Source organism: Sceloporus undulatus, chromosome 1, assembly GCF_019175285.1.
Source record: "Sceloporus undulatus isolate JIND9_A2432 ecotype Alabama chromosome 1, SceUnd_v1.1, whole genome shotgun sequence".
Classification (NCBI taxonomy): domain Eukaryota; kingdom Metazoa; phylum Chordata; class Lepidosauria; order Squamata; family Phrynosomatidae; genus Sceloporus; species Sceloporus undulatus.
In genome coordinates this window covers 338022436-338040086 of record NC_056522.1, presented here as the reverse complement: position 1 = coordinate 338040086, position 17651 = coordinate 338022436, and the positions used below count along the sequence as shown (strand labels likewise).

At 41.4% G+C, this 17651-nt stretch overlaps 2 protein-coding genes across 11 annotated transcripts in view; one reads left to right on the top strand and one right to left on the bottom strand.

The window, feature by feature from the left end:
• BBOF1 (basal body orientation factor 1) overlaps window positions 1–12528 on the bottom strand; it is a 30627-nt gene extending 18099 nt beyond the window's left edge. Inside the window, exons 1-7 of one of the 3 annotated variants that reach the window (XM_042445594.1) lie at window positions 12336–12528; window positions 9871–10147; window positions 6427–6492; window positions 5667–5810; window positions 3447–3527; window positions 3058–3128; window positions 2678–2822 (exon numbers count right to left, since the gene is read on the bottom strand). In XM_042445594.1, coding sequence (XP_042301528.1) covers window positions 2678–2822; window positions 3058–3128; window positions 3447–3527; window positions 5667–5810; window positions 6427–6492; window positions 9871–9936 — 573 coding nt within the window. In that variant the 5' untranslated portion in view covers window positions 9937–10147; window positions 12336–12528. Of the gene's footprint in view, window positions 1–2677; window positions 2823–3057; window positions 3129–3446; window positions 3528–5666; window positions 5811–6426; window positions 6493–9870; window positions 10148–10929; window positions 10983–12335 lie in introns of those variants that run through there. The other 2 variants (XM_042445591.1, XM_042445593.1) reach the window with 2 other exon arrangements.
• Window positions 12523–17651, top strand: part of ENTPD5 (ectonucleoside triphosphate diphosphohydrolase 5 (inactive)) — a 33065-nt gene continuing 27936 nt past the window's right edge. For 2 of the 8 annotated variants that reach the window (XM_042445605.1, XM_042445595.1), the window contains exons 1-2: window positions 15520–15804; window positions 16706–16782. The gene's annotated coding sequence lies outside the window, so the exon portion shown is untranslated. The other 6 variants (XM_042445599.1, XM_042445597.1, XM_042445596.1 and 3 more) reach the window with 6 other exon arrangements.

Sequence of the window (17651 nt, the reverse complement as noted above, 5' to 3'; positions counted from 1 at the left end):
TGTAAGGCAGATCAGGGAACAGGGACTCTACCTGTGCTGGATGGGGTTACGCTCCCCCTGAAATCTCAGGCCCACAGCTTGGGAGTGGTTCTCAGACTGCTCAACTCTGAGCTTGGATGCTCAGGTTTTGGCTGTGGCCAGGAGTGCATTTGCATAGTAAAAACTATTCCACCAATATTGATTACACCCCATTTGGACTACTGTAATGCACTCTGTGTGGAGCTGCCTTTGGAAACTATTGAGAATGATGCAGCCAGAATGCTGATCAGGGCCACTTATAGGGAGTATATATCTCCCTTGTTAAAACAGCTTCACTGGCTACTGGTTCATTTCTGGGCACAATTCAAAGTGCTAGTCATGATGATCCACAAAGCACTATAGTCATGACCCATAAAGCTTAGGTTCAGACTATTTGAAAGACTGTATCTCCCCATATGAAACAGCACAGTGTATTGGATTGAGTGTTGGACCCTGGAGATCAAACCCTACTCAATCATAGCAATAGTAATAGTAACAGCAAGTACATTTCTATACTGCTTATCAGTGCACTTAAGCACTCCCAGCGGTTTACAAAGTGTAAGCTAATTACCCCCAACAATCTGGGTACTCGTTTTAGTGAACTCAGAAAGATGCAAGCCTGAGTCAAGCTTGAGCCCTTTTGCTGGTTTTGAACTCGCAACTTTATGGTTTGTGAGTGACTGGCTGCAGTACAGGCATTTAACCACTGCACCACCAGAGCTCTTGAATCATAGGCCCGTTCTAGACGGGCCTTTGCACCGCCCTTGTCACGTGCTAGGGGTTGGCCGAGGACCTAGCGTCGATACCGGCCTCACCCCTAGCACGTGACGAGGGCGTAAAAATGGTGGCGCCCTATTACACCACCATTTTTACATGCTGGACGCTTAGTGTCCGCACGTCACCCTTGCCTTGCGACGTCACTAGTGCGACGTCACGTCGGGAAGCCTCCCCGTTTGGAGGCTGAGGCTTTCTGGCAGCGGAAATGGAGGCGGCAGCAGAGCGCCCTTCTTGGGCACTCTGTAACGCGCCATAGAAACCCAGTTGGTCACCTTGGGGAAGTCATACTCTCTCAGACCCAGAGGAAAGTAATGCCAAACTTCCACTGAAAAATCTTCCCAAGAAAACCTCATGGTACAATCACCATAGATTGAAAACAATCTCCCCATATGAATGCACAAGAACCCTAAGATATTCAGAGAAAGACTTTCTCTCAGTCCCGCCACCATCACAGGCTTATTTGATGAGAGCACAAGAGAGAGTCTTCTCGATGGTTGTTTCGATCCTTTGCAACTCTTTCCTGCATAAAACGGAGCTGCCCCCATCCCTGCTCTCCTTTCCAAGCAGGCTTTTAATATAATAATTGTGCCCAGGAATGCTTCTTACTGGAGTGTTTGCTTTGATATATTTTCAATGGTTTTACATTTTAACTTAGTATTTTTAAGAATTCTACATTTTTTATTTATTATATTAATGTGTTTTATTTGTGTTTTAAAATTGTACTGTTTTATTGTTGTTGGTGCTGCTTTAAGAATCTTTTAACTCTTGGGTCCAATTTTAGAGAAAGGTAGCATATAAATTGAATGAATAAATAAATAATAGGAGGCAACTGAAACAGTAAGTACTCAAGCCAATTCAAGTTAGGGCTGGAAAAAAGACAGGATACAAATAAAATCTTACAACAACAATGATAATATAGTAATAATCTTTTCAACCTATATTTCCTACAATATTTATGGGTCTCAGGAGTTTATCACACAGGGGAAAATCATGGGTTTAAGCAGGCATTTTTGTGGGCAGTCGCACAATCACTACAAAGATTTTCATACACATCGCGATTAGAGAGGACTTATCTCAGGAAGAACCAGGAATGCTCCAGCAACAAATCATTCATGGGATTTTCCCATGAATGATTTGTGGCTGGAGCATTCCTGGCTCTGCCCAGGATAAGTCCTCTCTAATTGTGACATTGCGTGAAAATCTTCACCGCGACTGCGCAACAGTCCCAGGAAAATTCTTGTTTAAATTCCCGATTTTCCCCATGTGATAAACTCCATAGTCTAATTTTTGTGCTATTGTAGATCTAATCTCTCTCTAATAAGACAGACAGGGTCAAGTAGACTAGTAGGTTGCAGCGGCCGCTGGCCGCTCCAGCTTGTTGCTCCCTGTTCAGCATGGGACCACAACGGTCAGACACTGCAGTCCTGAGGGCAGCTGCTGCTGCAGTCCTGAATGAGCCGCCAGCAAGGAGCACTTTTTTTGTGCTCCTTTTGTAAGCAGCCCCAGGCTACCTTAGGTGGCTGTGGGGCACCTTCGCCCTGATCCAGGGACATGCATAATCTGTACACCATGCCCCCAGATTGGCCTGAAGCCAGTGCTTTTGGCCTATGTTTTTCAGGCCATAGTGAATGCATGTCAGACTCTCAAAACAATGAACAAGAAAATGTAGAACAAGGTCTTCAGTAAATAATTAAGTGATGCTCTTCCCAGACGAAAGATTTTGACTTACAGAATAGACTATGAGCCTCAGTTTTCCCAAACACCTTTACATGTGAATGATTTTAACGTCTCTGCATAGAGAGGACAAATCCTAACAGACTTGTATAAATAAGATCTCAAAATCTATGGAAAAATTACAAAGGAAAGTAGTAATAACACAAACCTTCTCCTGCAAAAGAAAAGCATTGTCCTCCTCTAATTTTTGCTTGATTTTCTGTAATTCTTCTGTTTCCTTCATGTGGTATCCAAGGGCCTCATGAAGACGAACATTCTCAGTAAAAACTGCTTTTCCAGCATTGTCCAACTGCCTGAATAAGGGCAAAGATAGTTTAACAGTTGATACCACAAACTTCCTATATTAATGGTTCATACATCTGGATTTATATTTTGTAGTTCTAAAATGGGGACAGCATTATTGGATGTGTTAAAACTACTTTTGTTTCAGCATTATATTTACTAGGCATGAAGTACACATGTGGATTTCCTAAAGTTTATTATATTTTAACACCATCATGATTAAGGAATAAAATAATCAGGCCTTACACAATGGCTTCATGGTGGGCCCGTTCTGCAAGCATTATAATCTTCTTCTCTGCTTCTCTTTCCAGTCGTTGCTGGAGGAAGACAAAATATTCTGCAATAAAGCTAGGCACAAAACACTACTTAGCTTTCAAACACATGTGGAGAAATTGTTTGCCACTACCCTATCTTCCAAAAGAAGACAAAAGGTATCACTGTAAATATTCAAAGATGGTTTAGGTAGAATAGGAAAGACTCTTATTGGTGGTTCAGAATTGTCTTCCTAGAAGTACTGATATTTATTTCACTTAGAAGTCCTCCACTGTTACCACTGTGCAGAAACTCCAAGGCCTAATTTTCTCCTTGTGAACTAGAAGTACCGTGTATATTAAAGCAGCATTTAAACACTTTACCTTTTCTTCAAGAAATTTTCTCTCCAACATGCATATTTCTTCCTGGTGTTCTTTTTTTGTGGTATCCAGAGTATCTTTCAGCTAAAATTTTCAGAAATATTTATTATTTTAGCAATCTAGAGGGTAATTCAAATTAAATTCCCTAGAAAGTTCCTCACAAATCCCACCTTGCCTCATCACTTTCCACACCCACATTTTCTCCTCTCATTTATTAGCTTTGCATTCTGTCAAATTCCAATCTATTATATCATTTATCTACTCTCATTTGTTTACTAGCACATACTTTGTGGGTACTGTTTCAAAACAGCACAAGTTACTAGGGCCCATTTTAACACAGATTTTCCTCATCCTCAAATTAAGTGTACTCTTCAAAACCTGCTGTACCTAGTTACCTGATGAAATGCATATTATAACTTGTTAGCCTGGTGGAAGTTTTTAAAATAGATATATTTAATTTTAAGTTAATTATTTTTTTTTTAATTTTAATAATTTATTTTTAATAATTTGAAGTTAATTATAAATCTGTTTCAAAACTCCATTACAATTCCAGAAGTCACACTTTGGCAATTTAGCATGCAGACTGCCAACAAGGAATATGCACAGCGACCTTCTAAAGGTTAATATAGCAGATGATAGGAAGGGAATCCTTGGCTCATGACATTCCCTTCAGCCTTATTCATCTACCTTAGCCTTATTTCACCTTTACTGTATAAACATCAAGGACACAACAGCCAATTTTACACTTTTTTGTTGCTTTTTGGACACCAACCCTGATATAACATCTAATGTTCCCAGATTCTGTGCAGCTGCAATTAAAATCCATCAGGAAATGACTTCTGCAGTAGGTTAGTACCAATCTTGCCCTGCCACACTGGATTATAAAAGGATATTTTAAAAACTGTTTTCAACCTGTGTTTTTACCTTGCTTTCACCTTCTTTTATTTTGTATCCCCTTTTTCCTGTGCTGGTCTATGATGGTAATAAAGCCCCTGCACGAACGGGCCCTGTAGCACGTCCTGGCGACGTGCTACGGTTGCCTTGGGGCGCCGTTTCTAGATGCCCCACAACTCTAGGACATCACCAGGACGTCACAGCTGTGTGGCGCCTTATACATGAACGAGACTACATATGAAAGGGATCTAAGAGTCCAAGTAGACCACAAGCTGAACATGTGTCAACAGTGCAATGTGGAAGCTAAAAAAGGCCAATGCGGTTTTAGGCTGAATCAATAGGTGTATAGTGTCTAGATCAAGGAAGTAATAGTGCCATTCTATTCTGCTCTGGTCAGGCCCCATCTGGAATATTGTGTCCAGTTTTGGGCACCACAATTTAAAAAGGATGTTGAGAAATTGGAGCGTGTCCAAAGGAGGGCGACTAAAATGGTGAAGGGTCTGGAAACGATGCCCTATGAGGAACGACTTAGGGAGTTGGGGATGTTTAGCCTGTAGAAGAAAAAAGGTTAAGAGGTGATATGATAGCCCTGTTTAAATATTTGAAGGGATGTCATATTGAGGAGGGAGCTAACTTGTTTCCTGCTGCTCCAGAGACTAGGACCTGGATCAATGGATGCAAGCTCCAGGAAAAGAGATTTCATCTCAACATTAGGAGGAACTTCCTGACAGTAAGGGCTGTTCGACAGTGGAACAAATTCCCTCGGAGTGTAGTGGAGTCTCCTTCCCTGGAGGTCTTTAAACAGAGGCTGGATAGCCATCTGTCAGGGATGCTTTAATTGAGATTTCCTGCATGGCAGGGGATTGCACTGGACTGCAACTCTATAATTCTATGATTCTATTATTCCAGACCTCAGTGATGGATGCAGGAATGTTCCTCCTGCTTGAACTTGGATTTAGGTGCTAGTTTCATCTGCCCTGTTAACTATCTAATGGGAGGAAGCACAGGGCAAGTGGTGCTTTCCAGACCAAAGTGCTAACAATCCTGCAGGTGACATGAGTGTGGGTCTACCTTTGGTAGGGAGTCACCCCTATACTTCTGAGCCCTACATAACAAAGGTGAGAAGGGTACAAAGTCAGTTTCTCAATTGGAGCTCTGGCTAGAATCTTCTGCCATAGCTGTAGCCAGGGAATCTGTGATGGGTGGAGGAGCTATGGTCATGCCTGTAAAGTTAGTAAGTGTGCCACATCCATGCCTTCTGGTATCATTTTCGTTGTGCAGGGTTGGAGATATGGAAATCTGGCATCTCAAACCAGTTAATTAACTTACATCTTCAAGTTCTTTCTCCATAAGCGTTTTCTTTTTGCGAAATTCCTTTATCATTTTCAGCTCAATTTGAATTAGACCAATTTCCTTGGCTTTTTTGTGGAATTTCTCTTCCATCTCCTCCAGCTGTTTGATATACTGTGAGGCCTGTAAATTTATAGTATTTTAGACCTTTTTAGCAAGACAAAAACAAAGGTATAGTTGGGATAAAGACTGATTAGAAAAAGGCACCTTAGTATCAGTTTGACATGCAGTATGTTTTAGGGTAAATAACATAAAAAGGCCACCACCAGAGAAAAACTACCACTAAAGGGCTAAAGCAAATATCACTAAGTGAAGCTTCAAAACAAGGGCATTTTAGAGCCAAATAATGCTGTACCAGTTCTACCTTTGCTGCATGAACCAAGTGGTGTTAAGAACCCCATCTCTCGTACAATCTGATTTTAGGTGTATTTACTCAAAATTCAGAGGCAAATAGCACTTATTTCCAAGTAAAGTGTGATGCTCTGGTTTATTGCCATGAAGTTATTATTAGCATGCTTTGAATGTGACTTTTCCATTTTCCTAGCAAAACAAAAAAAGAAAAAAATCCAGTTAAGGACCTAATGTTTCCATAAGGAGGACCCTTAAGAAGGCTTAAAATGTTTACTTAGAAAGAGTGTTGTTTAATATAATTTTCTATGAAACCCAACCCTGAAGATGTGTTTAATGGGATCTTCATAGCCCCATGTTACCAAAAGTAGCAGAATAAATGTCAATTCACCAGTTGTTCATTTTCTTCTTTAGCTTTCTGTTTCAAATCGATCACTTGCTGCTTAAGCTTCTCAATCTAAACATTAAAAAACATTAAATGAAAACTTGGTCATTATCTTTTGTCATCAGATGGAAAAAATTAGTAACTGCATCTCACACACTGTCCAGACTAACACACCCCATTAAAACCTGAGTAAAGTGCACTCTATATGTGATCACTTACCATACAACTCAACTTTATCTGAAAGGCATATTTTCACTTAAAAATAATATCCCCTTATTCCTGGAACTCAAGGAAGTATTCTTAGCACTGAGCTCCATATACTCTGCACATGTTTGGGAAATGCAAGTATGCAAATACCACAATCTTTCTCCTTGAGGAAGAAACTCTTCTAGAACATGGCCACATAGCCTGAAAAACCCACAAAAAACTATTCCTCATTGAGGTTTTCCTCCATGATATTTTTTAACTGAAAGTTTTCTTTGTAACAGAATATATACCACAAAACAAGACAGACAGCAAAAACTAAACCAGAACAAAAACTTTAAAAGTTGATCCCATAACCTAAGGTTGTATGTACAGTGGACCCTCCCCATTCACTGGGGTTAGGGGCACAAGATCTCTGTAAAAGTGGGGGGGAAACACAAATTAAAAAACACTTTTTTTTCATCTCAGAGAACACCTCTCTAGGAATTTCTACGTTCTCCAGGGCAATTCTATAGTCAGGATCTACCAGAGGTAGACCATAGAACTGTGCTGAAGGACATACAAATGCCAAGAGTAGTGTACTCTCTAGGAATCTCTGGGTCCTCCAGTATGATGTTTGGCAGAAGTTGAAAACAGACTCATGCTGAACTGGAGATTTCTAGAGAGAACCTATTAATCAAATCCTTGAATAATCAAATCCGCAAAAGTCAAAACAGCAAATGTGAAGGGTTGACTGTATACCAACAATTAATATGCTGAAATTACAACATCCACCCAGAATATCTTTCCATCAGTAGAAGGGAAAACACAGGTAAGCCTATTATAATGTATGTAATTAATAAAGGAAGACCATCATAGAAAGCTATCTGCTGTGTATGTTTCTCCATAAATACTAGCCTCCATAAATTGCTTTTCCATTACTTTACAGAAATCTTTTGATCCCTCTTCAAGACAGCTGCAATTTCCAAATAGGCTGCCAGCCAGAAGAACCAGTATGCCTCTGTAAAACAGTCTCTTACTAATCTTTTTGAAAATAGCCAAAAAGCGAGTACTAGAGAAATATCAATTTTTTGGTTGATTAATTTAGACACTTCATTGGAAATCTCCTCCCAGGATGAGTGCATGACAGTGTAGGCAGATGAACTCACCATCTTGCTGTTCCTTCACCATTTTTTGCTTACATAGCAAGTACCAATTGCAAGTACAGTTCCATACCACTTATTGATCTACTAAGTGGTTTACAATTGCCCCCAACAAGCTGGGTACTCATTTTAAGTGACCTATGAAAGCAAGCCAGGCTGAGTCAACCAGGAGCCCCTGGCTGGTACTGAACTCACAAGCTCGTGGTTTGTGAGTGAGTGGCTGCAGTACAGTATAGGCATTTAACCAGTGCACCACCAGGGCTCCTTACATACTCAGTTATAAAGCTTAACATCATAATGTTTTAGACAATTTACCCTTGTCTTATCAGAGGTGAGCATCATAGATGCCTACGGGATACCTTCCACATCTTTTGATCTATCTAATGCTATGATAGAATAAAGTATGTTGTTGAGGTAACTTTGTTCCTGTAAGCCGCATGTCCAAAAATGATACTGGGGAGATGGTGTTTTGCTCTAAAGAGTCATACAAATTCTGCCAGGGATGAGCTAACATACTGGGTTATTAATGATAAAAGAACAGGCAAGTTGTTTGTGCTAAAAAATATTCCATATGATTATTTCTGTACTCCTGAATTTCTTTATCTGTTTTATTTGCAAACTGCCAAGGAGGCCAAGGTGGATTACAGTAATTTAAAATGGAGCCTGGCTAAAATGAGTAACAATTTTGAACCTCGGTGCAAAAAGGGACAATAATTTTGGCAAAAACTGTTTTATGAGTCTGTTACAAGAAAAGTTGTAATAAGTACCAAGGAGGATCACTCCAGATCCAGATCAGGGTTTTTGTTGTTGTTGTGACCTTCCATCAAGTTGAGAGACCTCCAAGTCACTCTCCATAATTTGTTCTTCTCTTTTCCTACTGCCCTCTACCTTACCATGCATTATTGACTTTTCTAGTGAGTCATGCATTCTCATGATATGGTCAAAGTATGACAACCTCAGTTTAGTCATCTTCCCTTCTAGGGAGATGTCGGGTTTGATTTGTTCTTTCTTTTTGTGGTCCTTCAAGTAATTACCAACCACTGCTGCTGTGGCCCAATAGCTGTTTGGCAAGTTTAGTCAGATTCCTTTAGTCTGTCTGATATGGGAGAACCTACCCACCTTCAGCATAGCTTCTTGTTCATAGGAACAAACAATCCTACCACCACAAAAAGGTAATGCCATGGTGGGCTGTTTCTAACGTCTTAAAAAAGATGACAGTCTCTATCAGTGGTGAGAACCCTATTATTTATCAGTTCTACTATGGTATGCATTTTAAATTCAAGCAATAGTGTTCAGTGTCTCCGTTTTGTAGCTAGTAGTTAAAAGCATGTTCACTAAGCAACAGTGATTACACTGTGTGTAGTCCATGAAACCCAGTGGGTGACCCTGGGAAAGTCACAGTTTCTCAGCTTCAGGGGATGGCAATGGCAAACCCGCTCTGAAGAAACTTGCCAAGAAAACCCCAGCATAAGCTCACTATAGGGTTGCCATAAACCAGAAATGTCTTGAAGGCATACAACAGCAAAGTAGTTTGAGTGTTGAGTTCTAGAGACCAGGGTTTTACTTCCAACTCAGTCATGGAACCCACTGGGTGATCTTGGACAAGTCATACTCTCACCTTCAGGGGAAGGCAATGATGACCCTAAGGTGAACACACCATGGGGTTTTCTTGGCAAGTTTCTTCAGATGGGGGTTGCCCTTGCTATCCTCTGAGGCTGAGAGTATGTGACCTGCCAAAGGTCACCCAGGTAATTTCCATGGCCAAGCTAGGATCTGAACCCTGGTCTCCAGAGTCATAGTCCAGTACTCAAACCACTATGCCACACTGGCGGGTTAGAAATAATAATTATTAATATTACAACAGCCCAAAACACTGCAGAAATCATCCAGTTTGAGACCTCTTTAACTGCCCTGGCTTAGTGCTAGGGAATTTTAGAATTTGTAGTTTTGTGAAACTTTCTGTCAGAGAGCTCTGTGGCATAATAAACTATAATTTTCAGGACTCCCTAGCACTGAGCCAGGGCAGTTAAACTGGTCTCAAATTGGATTATTACTGTAGTGTGTTTTGGACCAACGTCTGCCTCAGTACCTCGCCCCCACCTACCGTTTCCTCCTTCTCTAAGTCTTGTTTCTTGAGGTAACTGATGACGTCCACAGTGTCTTTTTCCATCTGCCTCCGCTGCTGCTCCAGCTCCTCATTGCTGTGGGCCAGGCGGCGGGCAGCATCACGGTACTCCTTGCGGGAGATCTCTGTCACCTCCAGCCGGGCCTCCCATAGTGCCAACGCCACCTTGGCCCGCTCAGCCTCCGACTCCTCCTTGGCGGCCTTCGAGTCTCCCCGGCTGCCACCAGGCCCAGTGCCACCGGCACTTTTCTTCCCCCTGCAGGAGGGGAATAAACACCCGCCCTGGGTCAGAGAGCCGGACCCAGGGCAACGGCATCCCCCAACCCTGCCCAGACCCAAGGAGACCTGTGGCAGTGGTGTCATTAGGGCTGGTATCACCTGGTGTGGTAACCCATGGTGTCACCCCCCCCTTCAATTGACCTCCTCCCATAACACCCCATACAGAATCCTTAGTCATGTTTTTTGTACTAATGTTACTTGTAAATCATAAATTCCCATGTATCACTGAAGGTAATGGTAATAGTTCTGACATAAGCAACTAGCAAAATTAAATTTATTCCTTTAAATTACGATATCATACACACAGAATAAATGTGTTTACATGCACATAATTTCATGTGGTTAAAGTAAATATTTGGTAAAATGTTATTTTTTTTAAAAAATTAAAATAATTAAACATTTTAATTAAAAAAACAAGCCTGGGCCCTCTCCTTTCTGCTACCACTGAGCCTCACCCCACTCACCCCATCTCTTCAGCATTTCAAAGAGATACAGGCGAATGCCACAGCCCATTTTTGCCAAAATGCAGATGTCTGAGGAACAGTGGTGTCACCCCCCCTTTAGGGTGTCACCTGGTGTGGTCCGCACCCCCTGCACCCCCCACTGATGTCACTGAGGTCCTCCTTCTCACTGCCAAGAAGGACAAGGTGCTGCAAAATGAAGGACATGACCACATGGAAGCTAAAAGAAAAATACAGTTGGCCTTCTTATACACGTTTTGAAAATGTTCAAAAAAAGTATAAATTTCAAATATCAAACCTTGATTTTCCATTTTTTATAAGGAGCACCATTTTGCTATTTCATCATATTTAATGGGACTTGTGCATACACGGATTTAGTTATCCACAGGGGATCTTGGAACCAAACCCCAGCCGATAACAAGGGTCCACTGTACTCACAAAAATGTAAATTCATGCTTCTTAGCCATGCTCAGAATGGAGGAAATTCAAGAGAAAGGGAGGATATGACCAAATAAAAACTCAAAAATACTAATATAAATGCATGCTGGAGCCCTGGTGGCGCAGTGGTTAAATGCTTGTACTGCAGCCATTCACTTGAAAACACAAGGTTGCGAGTTCAAGACCAGCAAAAGGGCCCAAGCTCAACTCAGGCTGGCATCCTTCCTGGGAGGGAGCTAAAATGAGTACCCAGACTGTTGGGGGCAAATTAGCTTACTTGCTAATTAGCTGACTTGCTGTTCACCGCTATGATCTTTGGAATAGCGGTATATAAATAAAACAAATTATTAATTAATTATGCTGCTTAGGCATGCTGAAGAATGGAGGGCATTCACATTATTCTAGCCATGATCGAACCGAGCCGTTTCAATTTAATCCACTTCACGTTTACGTTCAGCAATGGATTGATGCAACATGGAGTGACTGTGCCATAGGAACCGAATCAAACAGGCAGTGCGTTCACACTTGCGCTGAGTCAATTCATTTCAAAAGAAGCAGGGAATGATGCAGCGGTTCTGGAAGAACTGGTTTAAATGGGTTTAGTGCTGCGCCTCCCTCAGCAAACCACACCAGAAACTCAGCACAAGTGCAAAGAAAAGCCATCCATTTAAGCCAGCTCAGGTCAGTTTGGAAACTGATTTATTATGTAGTGGGAATGAGGCCCTAGTCTGCAGTCTACCTCCTCTCTATCCTCATGCATCTGAGGAAGTAGACTGAAGCCTAGGAAAGCTCCTGCTGCCAACTTCTTTCTTTCAGTGAGTCTTTCTCCATTCTGTTTTCCTCAAATGCATCTGAGGAAGTAGGTTTAAGCCTAGGGACGCTCCTGCTGCCATCTTCTTACTTTGAGTTAATCTCAAAGGGGCTCCATAACATCCCTCTGCATACTATATTCCCCAAATGCATCTGAGGAAGTAGATTTAGGTCTTTGAAAGCTCCAGCTGACAATTTCTTCCTTTCAGTGATCTCAAAGGGGCAACAAGATCTCTCTGCATACTATATTCCTCAAGTGCACCTGAGGAAGTAGATTTAGGTCTTTGAAAGCTCATGTTTCCAACTATGTTCTTTCATTGACTCTCAAAAGGGGCTCCATGAGGTCTCTCTACATAAAAGGCTTCCTCCTGGGCTGAAGGCTGGAATGTAGGAGGCGTCTGGCCAGCCAGCCAGGCCCCAACCCAGAGCCCTGCTAGGGCCCCTTCCCTCGGTCACCTACTTCCCTCCTTTGGCGCCTTTGGTTGCTTTCCCTTTTCCCTTCATGGCGGGCGAGAGGGGCTTCCCTTTCTTTCTTTCTAGCTTCCTCTCCTTATTTTCCCTCCACTTCCTGCTTGGAGGCGACCCGTTTCCGTGGAAACCAGGCGGCGCGGGGCAATGACGTCGGCGGCGCGAGGAGGAGGGCGGCGCGCCCGTGACGTCACGCGCGGCGTGTGTTGTTGACGCGGCGCGCGGCGGCACCGGCGAAGAAGAAGAAGATGTGGAACAAGGCAGAGGGCTCTTGGAGAAGGCGGCGGGTGAGTGGACCCCGCCTGCATTGCCAGCTCCTCTCCCTCCCTCCCTCCCTTTTGAGCCTGGCTCGGAAGCCTCTCCTCTCCATTGGCAACAGCAGGGAAATAGGAGGCAGAAGAAGGGAGAACGTTCTTTCCCCCCTCAGAGCAATATTAGTATTAGTATCATCATCATGATTAACATTCATTTATTTATTCCTTATTATTTTATTCTTTATTATTTTCCTTATTATTCCTTATTATTATTAACATTTATTTATAGAGCGCCGTAAATAAAGGTTAATAATAATAATAATAATAATAATGAAATAGGATGGAGAAATTATAAAAAAAATTTCTTCATAGCATTACTTATTATTATTATTATTAACATTTATTTATAGAGCACTGTATACAGCATTTGGTGCAGCAAGGGCAATTGTGAAAGAACTAGACAGAATCCTAACATGTAAGTTTGAGTGTTGAATTGTGACTCTGGAGACCTGTGTTCGATTCCTAGCCTGGCCACAAAACCCACTGGGTGCCCCTGGGCAAGCCACATGCTCTGGGCCTCATGGGAAAGCAATGGCAAACCCTCCTGGGGAAAAAGCTTGCCAACAAAACCCCATGATAGGGTCACCATCAGGTAGGAATGACTTGAAGGCACACAACAACAACAGCAACAAAGATATACAGTACTGCTGAACACTAAAGTCAGAATTGCCCAAGCTGTTGTATGTACCGATGTTACAGCTAGACAGTAAAGAAAGCAGATAGGAAGGAAATCCATTCATTTGAGATGTGGTGTTGGAGAAAAGTGCTGACAGCTAAGAACACAAACAAATGGGTCCTTGGACAGATCAGGCCTCAACTCTCCTTGGAAGCCAGGATGACTAAACTGAGGCTCTCATACTTCAGCCACATCATGAGAAGGCGTGACTCATTAGAAAAACAATGATGCCAGCTAGGGAAGGTGGAAGGTAGTAGAAAAAGAGGACACCGCTTGTCAGGTGGATGGAGTCAGTCAGGGACACCATGGGCCTGAACCTGCAATACCTGACTTAAGAATAAGGAAACATGGAAATGTGAAGTCGGAGGCTTTCATGGCCGGCATCCACAGTTTTTTGTGGGTTTTTTGGGCTATGTGGCCATGTTCTATAAGAGTTTATTCCTGATGTTTCGCCAACATCTGTGGCTGGCATCTTCACGTCAGAAATAAACTCTTATAGAACAGCCACATAGCCCGAAAAACCCACAAAAAAACTATAAACATGGAAATGTCTCACTCACAGGGTCTCCAAGAGTATAAGCCGACCTGAAGGCAGTTAACAGCAGTAACAATAGTTCCGTTCTGTTCTGTTTTGGTCAGAATACTGTGTCCAGTTCTGGACTCCACAATTCAAGAGGGACATTGACAAGCTGGAGCATGTCCAGAGGAGGGCGACCAAAATGGTGAAAGGTCTGAAAATCATGTCCTATGAGGAGAGGCTTAGGTGGCTGGGTATGTTTAGTCTGGGGGAAGAGAAGGTTAAGAGGTCATACAATAGCTTTTTTATATATATTTGAAAGGATGTCATACTGAAGGTGGAGCAAGTTTCTTTTCTGCAATTCCAGAGAATAAGAGCTGGAGCAATGGATTCAAATTACAGGAAAAGAAATTCTACCTCAACATTAGGAAGAACATCCTGGCAGTAAGAGCTGTTCGACAGTGGAACAAACTCTCTTGGAGTGTATAGACTCTCCTTCTGTGGAGGTTTTTAAACAGAGGCTGGGAGTGCATTCCTGCATGCCAGGAGGTTGGACTGGATGGTCCTTGAGGTCTGTTCCATCTCTGTGGGTTCTGTCCTAAGGCAGGGGGTGCAAGATTGAATTTCAGGGGGTGTGACAAATTGTAGCTTGTGTCCTTGGGATGAGTCCACTCATTTTTTTTCCTAAATAAAATAGAATCTCATTGCACAATTTAGGTTTACATTTTATGCATTGAGTTAAAGACTCATTGTTTAAAAAGTTCAGTTTGTTCATTCGCTGTATTGTATGTGGTTCAATTTGCGGTTCAGAAATTAGAAATGAGACATCTTCATCTTTAAATGTGATACTACTTTTATAAGGGATGCGGACATTAATCAAAGATTCCTAGGGGTGTGGGGGCATAGAAAAGGTTGGGAACCACTGACCTTAACATACCAGATCCCATCTGATCTTGGAAGCTAAGTAGGATCACTCTGGTTATTACTTGGATGTGAGTCTACTAACAAATACCAAATGCTGTGGGCTATATTTCAGAGGAAGAAGCCAGAAAATCTACCTCTTGAGAATTTCTTGCCTAAGAAAACCCCATGAAATTCATGGGATTGTCATAAACTGATGGGCAACTTGAAGGCACTTGTATAGCACATTTCACTACATCAAAATGGAATTGCTTAGTATATGATGAGTTAGTCTTGAAAAGAATGCTGCCTTTATTTTTGGATTCTAGATACATCAAATTCTGGGTATTGTGGCACAGTGCTTTAGGGATGCTTGGTGCAAAACTCTTTATGCGATTAAACTATCTGTGACTAAACTACTGCAATGCCAGCTGCACTTACATAGTGTGTCATAACAGAATGACTAAAGTCTCTCTGTTTTCCCGAGTCATCATGACTTTGTACCTTTCTGTACAGTGAACATTCACCCTTGTAAATCATTTTCCCAGTATGGCAGTCTTTTTCTGGGGAGCTTTTACCTACCTATAATGTGGCCCTTGAACTTTGTAGGCATAAAAAACATCTAGCCTGGACATATCTCCTTGTTTGTATTTGATAATGATAAACCTGGGTTCAGAAAGAGTCAGCTTAAAATTTAACAGGCAGTTTGCTTGCTTGCATTATAATGCCTTTTCAGTTGTACATGAAACCAAGGAGGCGGTAAGTCCTGATGTAGTGATTTGCTTTGAGATGAAAACTTTGGAATAGAAAGCAGCTGCCTAAATTGCAATTCTGGTTTATATGGGGAACATGGCTTTCATTGGATAATATGGAATAATGTGTTACTTCGTCTGATGCAGTGAACTGGAGTCCACAAAATCTAGACAAGAAATTTTCTATTTTCAAATTCCAGAATTCTTAAATATCTTTAAATGTGTTATTTGCATAGTGTGTTGTAAAGCAAGAGGGTCCATCTTGATTTACAAGAGGATGAATCCTTCCCTTAAGGAGGTTTGTAGTGTCAAATCTGACAAGTAACAAAACAGAGAAGGTGGGGGGTGGTGGTGGAAATATTCATTTATTTCAGTTACCCATGTTCATAATAATAGGACATGATGGGGAACCAAAGCCTTGGGTTTCAGTCTGGTCCTCTTGAGCTTTCCAAGTGGCCATGATCCTTCCCCATGACAGCTTTGCTTGGTGGCTTATAGAATCATAGCATCATAGATTTGGAAGACACCCCTCCTTTGCAGGAAGTCACAATCAGCGCATCCCCGATAGATGGCTTCTCAGTTGTTGAATTTTTACCCATTCTGAAAAATAGGAATGCCTCTTCTAAATCTTAGTTATTGGCAGTAAGTCCTTTAAGATAAAGCAAGCTGATTTGTTTGGGGCCCATATATCCCTGAGAATTCTGCCTGTACTGCAGCCACTCACTCACAAACCTTAAGGTTGTGAGTTCAATACCAGCCAGGGCTCAAGCTCAACTCGGGCTTGCATCCTTCCAGGGTTGCTAAAATGAGTACCCAGATTGTTTGGAGGCAATTAGCTTACACTTTGTAAAACCACTTAGGGAGTGCTTAAGTGCACTGATAAGCAGTATAGAAATGTATTTGCTATTGCTATTGAATTTGGACCTTGTACTGAAAGAGATTCTCTGCAGTTGCCATGGTTAATAGAGTTAGCCAAAGTCTTAACTGAAAACTGTGGGTTTTGAGGAGGAATTTGAAGGCTGTAACAAGTGGCATCACATAGGCATGTTGTTCAAATATACCTAGATTAATTGTTCTCAGTTTTGAAAAAATCCTGTTAGACTGACACTCTTTATAATTCTGTCCTGAAGCATTTCTATAGATGGTTCTAAGATTTCTAAGCATCACCTGTTCTAAATCTATCATAAAATTTTCTCCAGTTTGGCATTGCAGTACATGGATCAAGTACATGAAGTTCATATGACCTTATTCATCAGTCTGAATATTACCTGTGAAGGTGTGTTATGCTAGTATTATTGCCAGTGCTTAATGAAACACAAGGAATTCCTTATAACTTAGCTTGTACTTTCATTTATTGTGCTATTATCTTGCTTTAACTGCAAAAAGCATGAGGTGGAACACATGATTCTGTTTCTGTATCTCCACCAATCCCCATTTTATTCCTTCAACAGCCATGTGAAGTGTGGTAGACTGAGAGAAACATGTTTTTATACTCAGTAATCTTTTTCTGATTAGCAGGCTGTTTACTCACATAGCAGACTTGAACAACAAAATATCATTTGATCTGAGCTTCTTTTAAGGTTTGTTTAAAAGGATTTCTGTATTACATATCTAGCTACTTTATTTTTTATTTAATTTTTATTATGCCCTTCAAAAGTGATAGGTAGACTAGAACTAAAATTAGAACAGAAAACCCTAGCCTTTCTTATAGATACTTATCTGCCTTCTTTTACATTATTCTCTTTCATTTATTTTGTTGTGCTGATGCTACTGCCCTTTACCCTTTACTCCTTATAATATCTAGGATCCAAAGGACTTTTGGCATGGAGGGCAGCACAGGGGAAAAGAAAAAGATAAATGAAGGTTTAATTCTGCCAGCATTGGATACCGGAGTTTATTGTTGGATGTCTCAGGCAGTGGCTCCATTCTTGTGATCATACTCCATGCCTTTATTTAATTAAATTAGAGGTTGTGTCCTTGGAGTCTAGTGGAGTCTCTTTCTTTGGAGTCTTTTAAACAGAGGCTGCATGACCACCTGTCAGGAATGCTTTGATTGTGAATTCCTGCATGGCAGAATAGGGTTGGACTGGATGGCCCTTGTGGTCTTCCAGCTTTGATTCTGTGAGTCTATATATATTTTTTCAA